Source organism: Mauremys mutica, chromosome 5 (assembly GCF_020497125.1).
Source record: "Mauremys mutica isolate MM-2020 ecotype Southern chromosome 5, ASM2049712v1, whole genome shotgun sequence".
In the NCBI taxonomy this organism is placed as follows: Eukaryota; Metazoa; Chordata; order Testudines; family Geoemydidae; genus Mauremys; species Mauremys mutica.
This window is the reverse complement of record NC_059076.1, coordinates 143,841,256-143,846,567: the sequence shown is the minus strand read 5'-3', so window position 1 is coordinate 143,846,567 and position 5,312 is coordinate 143,841,256. Positions and strand designations below refer to the sequence as shown.

General features: G+C 68.4%; 1 protein-coding gene across 1 annotated transcript; it reads right to left on the bottom strand.

Moving 5' to 3' along the window:
* Positions 1 to 5,024, bottom strand: LOC123371674 (fibroblast growth factor 8-like). Its single transcript, XM_045019461.1, is given in 4 exon segments — positions 1 to 921; positions 1,379 to 1,485; positions 2,645 to 2,968; positions 2,971 to 5,024. Coding segments are annotated over 4 exon segments (1,116 nt in total). The 5' UTR covers positions 3,413 to 5,024; the 3' UTR covers positions 1 to 678.
* Between the last annotated feature and the right edge of the window lie 288 nt (positions 5,025 to 5,312).

Here is a 5,312-nt window from a genome sequence, read left to right as displayed (position 1 = left end):
GCACAGCAATATTTAATTAAATTAACCCCACCAACTAGTCCTAGTAACAATAATTAACAGCAGCCTGGTGCCCTGTGCCTGCCCCTCTGGCAGGACGAAACCAGCCCTCTGTGGGGCAGCCCATGTGCGGCGTGTGGGGTGACCCCCCTGTCATGGGCTGTGGGGCAGGGCCCAGCCCCCTGTCATGGGCTGTGGGGCAGGGCCCAGCCCCCTGTCAGGGCTGTGGGGCAGGGCCTGGCCCCGTGCAGCGTGTGGGGTGACCCCCCTGTCAGGGCTGTGGGGCAGGGCCTGGCCCCGTGCAGCATGTGGGGTGACCCCCCTGTCAGGGCTATGGGGCAGGGCCTGGCCCCTGTGTGGCATGTAGGGTGACCCCCCTGTCAGGGCTGTGGGGCAGGGCCTGGCCCAGTGCAGCATGGGGGTGACCTGCCTACCACAGGCTGTGGGGCAGCATGGCCCAGCCCATGCCCTGCGCTGTGGGACCACACACGCCTTCTCCCGTGTCCAGCCCATGGGACCGGTGTTCCCAGCAGGCACCGCTTCGCTTGCCGGCATGTGGGGCAGCGCCTGTGTCCCGCCCCCATGGCGTGGCTGAAGCAGAACTGCATGCTGGGAGCCCGTCTCCTCGCCGTGTGAGCGGGTCATGGCCTGGGGGCACCGGCTGGGCACGGGCCCCTGCCTCTAGGTCCGCGGGGTGAGGACGGTGAAGCGGAACGGGCTCTGCCCCTCGCCCCCGGTGCCCTTGGGGGGCCTCTTCATGAAGTGCCCTTCGCCCTGGGTGCGGTGGGTGCGCGGCCCCCGCTGTGCCCGCCCCTGGCGGGTGAAGCCCAGGTACCAGCCCCGGTGCCGGGCTGACAGGAAAGCCGTGTAGTTGTTCTCCAGGACTTCTTCCACGAAGAGGCAGCCCTGGCTCCGCCCGTCCAGCTGGGGGAAGAGAGAGACTCGGGCAGGCGGGTGGGGGGCACTGGCAGGCATGGGGGGGTGCAGGTGGGATGGGGGGTGAGGGGATGTGGGACACAGGAGGGGGGCAGGGAGCGCAGGCGGGGGTGCTGTGGGCGAGGCACAGGTGGGGGTGCTGTGGGCGAGGGGGGAGGCAGGCGGCTTGGTCATTGTGACCCCCCCCGGGACAGGCCAGCCCCCCAGTGAGCCTGGCTGCCCCCTGGCCCTGGCCCAGCCGGCTCTGGGGAGGGGCTGGGGCCCTCGCTGGCCGCCCCCTCACCCGGGCAGGGGCTGGGCGTGTCCCCAGGTGGCTCAGGCCTGGCCCCCGCTGCTGGGACGAGCAGGAAGGGACCGGGGCAGCCTGGGGGTGCTGGGGAGCCCTGGAGGGATGGGGCATTGTGCCCCCCGGAGAGGGCAGGCCTGGCCCAGGGCAGCCCCATACCTTGCCCAGCACCTTCCCCCTCCTGTCCATGCAGACGTAGTAGCCGGTCTCCTTGCCCTTGATGCGAACGTGGCTCCCAAAGGTGTCGCTCTCCACGGCCAGCAGCGCTGCAAGGAGCCAGGCGCAGGAGTTAGGAGTGGCTGAGACGGGGGTGGGGGGGGGAGCAGAGATGAATGAGCCTGGAGCATCCCAGCCTGGCACAAATCCAGGCAAAACTGAGGCTAGGATTGTGGAGGAGCTGCGGGTCAGGAGTGAGGGGCACCGGCAGAGCTGGGGGGGGAGCCCTGGGCTGGGCTAGCAGGGGCTGCGGGTTGGGAGTGAGGGGCACCGGCAGAGCTGGGGGAGGGCTGGGGTAACAGGGGCTGCGGGTCAGGAGTGAGGGGCACTGGCAGAGCTGGGGGGTAGCTCTGGGCTGGGCTAGCAGGGGCTGCGGGTCGGGAGTGAGGGGGGGGCAGGGCAGGGCTGTAAGGGCTGCGGATGGGGAGTGAGGGGCACCGGCAGAGCTGGGAGGAGCCCAGGGCTGCGGGTCGGGAGTGAGGGGCACCGGCAGAGCTGGGGGGAGCCCAGGACTGCGGGTCGGGAGTGAGGGGCACCGGCAGAGCTGGGGGGGAGCTGGCTGCCTGCTCACAGGGCCCCGTTACTCTGTGCTTGCTCCAGCAGAGCAGGTCTCCGGGTGCCAGACTCCTGCTGAGCCCTGGTGCAGTTCCCGGAGGCTCGGGCTGCGGGGTGGGCGCAGCGTGGCCCAGGCCGGAAGGTCGTGCAGCTCCCTGCTGGCGTGCGGGCTGCATGGCTGGGATACTCGGCATTCCTGGGCCCCTGCCAGGATGGCCTGGGAAGCTGGTGGGGCCGGCTGATTTGCAGGATAAGGAGCCGTGTTATCAGGTGTTTACTGGGCAGTTGGTGGGCGCAGCCGCCCGCCGCTCTCCAGCAGCTGCCGGCTGTGCTGCAGACGGGCGCGGCCCGAGCAGGAGGGCACGGCTGGAATCTGCCTCCTGCCCCAAGAGCCACAGCTTCCGGCTGCCTGTGGGGGCGGGTGGGGAGGATCACCAGCTCCAGAGGGGAGCAGGGGCATGGGCCCAGGCCGGGTTCGCTGGCACCCCTGGGCTGGGACAATGGTGGCTGCAGAACTAGGAGGCGCCAGCCAATGGGCCCCTCCTGAGCAGCCTCCAATGTAGGGCAGAGCCGGGCTCCCCTGCTCCAGGGGAGCTCTGGGGGCAGGACACGTGGCTGCAGCCCCCTCCCCCCGAGGTCCCCCCAGGCCCGCACCGTATTTGTTGCCGTCCTCCCCATTGGCACGGACCCGCTTGCCGAGGACCTGCAGGTGCCCGCTGCTGCTGCGGCTGTACAGCTGGTAGACACGGACGTGCCGGCGGCTCACCTCGTCCAGGTGCCGTGTGCGGTTCTCCACGTAGAGGCGGAAGTTGGCCGCGGTCTGGTGAGACTCCTGCAGGGAAAGGCAGGCCTGGCTCCCCACTGCGGCTCTGGGGGTCAGGCCCCTCTGGAGGAGGGCTGGGGCCTGCCGAGCCCCTCGCAGCATGAGGAGACGAAGGGCAGATGCTGGCCAGGCCCATAGCCTGTCTGCCCAGGGAGCCACGGGAGGGCCCTGCCAGCCAGGGACCTACCCAGCCCCAAACAGGTCTCTGTCCCCTCCCCCCAGGCAGTGTCTCTCCCCAGGGCCCTGCCCGAACGGGGCCCCCATCCGTCCCTGAGCAGGCCCATTGGCACATGCTCCATTTCCTGCCCCTCCTGCAGACTGGCACCACCCGGGATGCCAGGCCCAGGGAGCTCCTCTGGGACCCTGGTGTGGGGACTGGGACGCTGGCCCAGCCGGGCCCAGGAACTGTCCGACTCCAGCCGCTGCCCTGGCCTCTCCACCCAGCCATTCTGCTCTGGCTCTGGCCCCGTTCGCCTGGCATGGTCAAGGCGGCCCCGCGTCCACTCGCCAAGTGCCGGGCTCTGTCTCTGCCGGCCCCAGGGGTTCCAGCTGGGGGACTGGCAGTGACTCCAGGGGAACAGCTGCAAGACGCTTCCCATGGCAACACCCCATTCTCAGTGGCCAAATTTCACCCATTCAGGCCAAAATCTCCCTGGCCCGGTGCCTGCCCCAATCCACATCTGCTGACACAGCTGAGCTGGGCATCATGTCTGTCCTCAGTTCTCGCTGGTGTGTCACAAACCTGGGGCTCTTTGCTGCTCCGCTTTAGCCCCAGCTGCTCGGGCAGGAGGTTGCGGAAAATCTCGGCTTCCATTTCCACAAAGGTGCCACGTTTGCAGACAGAAGCCGGAAAGCGGGACCGGAGTGTCTCCACCAGAAAACCCACCTGGTACTGTGGCATCTCACCGGGTCTCCCGCCAATCACATGCGGTTCAGCCGGGGGGAGGAGGGGCTAGGCTGGCTCACAACCACGCTGTGGATGTGTCAGTGCCGCCAGGCTGAGGAACAGGGACCTGACATTTGGCGGCAAGTTGCCCTGGGGTCAGGGATGTATTTTAGAGACGCCTCACTGAGGGCGCAGGAACAGACCATCCCGATGTGCAGAAAGAACAGCAAATATGGCAGGCGACCAGCTTGGCTTAAGCTCGTTGAGCTTAAACTCAGAAAGGCAGCTTAGGAGAAGTGGAAGCTTGGCCAGCTGACTAGGGAGGAGTATAAAGATATTGCTCAGCATGCAGGGGTGTAATCAGGAAGGCCAAGGCACACTTGGAGTTGCAGCTAGCAAGGGATGTGTAGGGTGACAAGGAGGGTTTCTGCAGGTATGTTAGCAACAAGGAGGTGGTCAGGGAAAGTGTGGGGCCCTGTGGTGCGGCTTTGCCGTGGCGCGTCCCTCAGCGGGGCTGTGGGGTATCCCACCGCCTGGCTCTAGTCCGCCGGCTCTGCGGCAGTGTGGGTCGGCCGGCACACGGTCAGGGGCTCAGACCTTTCAGCAGGGGCTGAGCCAATAGTTCCGATAGCCGCCCAGGCCCTAGGTCAGGGCGAGGCAGCGAACAAGCCGTCAGAGACCCAGGCCCTTAGGCAGGGGCTGTCAGTAGTTCCAATATCGGGAGGTCCCAGCCTCTCCAGGCCAGGGAAAAGGGGGAGTGGGCGGCAGGGGGACGCAGGTCCTCCCACTCCACTACATCCCAGCCCGGGGCCCTGGCAGCGGCAGAGACTCGCTGCTGTCAGTGGGGATCCCGGCCGCAACACACTGACATGGGCTCTGGCAGTGCTGCAGCCAGGCTGGGGTCAGCTGCCCCCGGGCTACTTCCACTCTCCCCCTCGTAGGGTACCTGGGTCGTGGTAGCGTCGCCGACGGTCTCAACCACCATCGGTTCCTCGGGGTAAGTACCGGGTGGTGGGCTCGGCTCCTCCTCGGGGTAACGAGCGCGGGGTGGGCTCGGCTGCTCCTCGGGGTAACGAGCGCGGGGTGGGCTCGGCTCCTCCTCGGGGTAACGAGCGCGGGGTGGGCTCGGCTCCTCCCTGGGGTAACGAGCGCGGGGTGGGCTCGGCTCCTCCTCGGGGTAACGAGCGCGGGGTGGGCTCGGCTCCTCCTCGGGGTAACGAGTGCGGGGTGGGCTCGGCTCCTACTCGGGGTAACGTGCGCGGGGTGGGCTCGGCTCCTCCCTGGGGTAACGAGCGCGGGGTGGGCTCGGCTGCTCCTCGGGGTAACGAGCGCGGGGTGGGCTCGGCTGCTCCTCGGGGTAACGAGCGCGGGGTGGGCTCGGCTGCTCCTCGGGGTAACGAGCGCGGGGTGGGCTCGGCTCCTCCAGGGGGTAACGAGCGCGGGGTGGGCTCAGCTCCTCCTCGGGGTAACGAGCGCGGGGTGGGCTCGGCTCCTCCTCGGGGTAACGAGCGCGGGGTGGGCTCGGCTACTCCGGGGGGTAACGAGCGCGGGGTGGGCTCGGCTCCTGCGGGGGGTAACGAGCGCGGGGTGGGCTCGGCTCCTCCTCGGGGTAA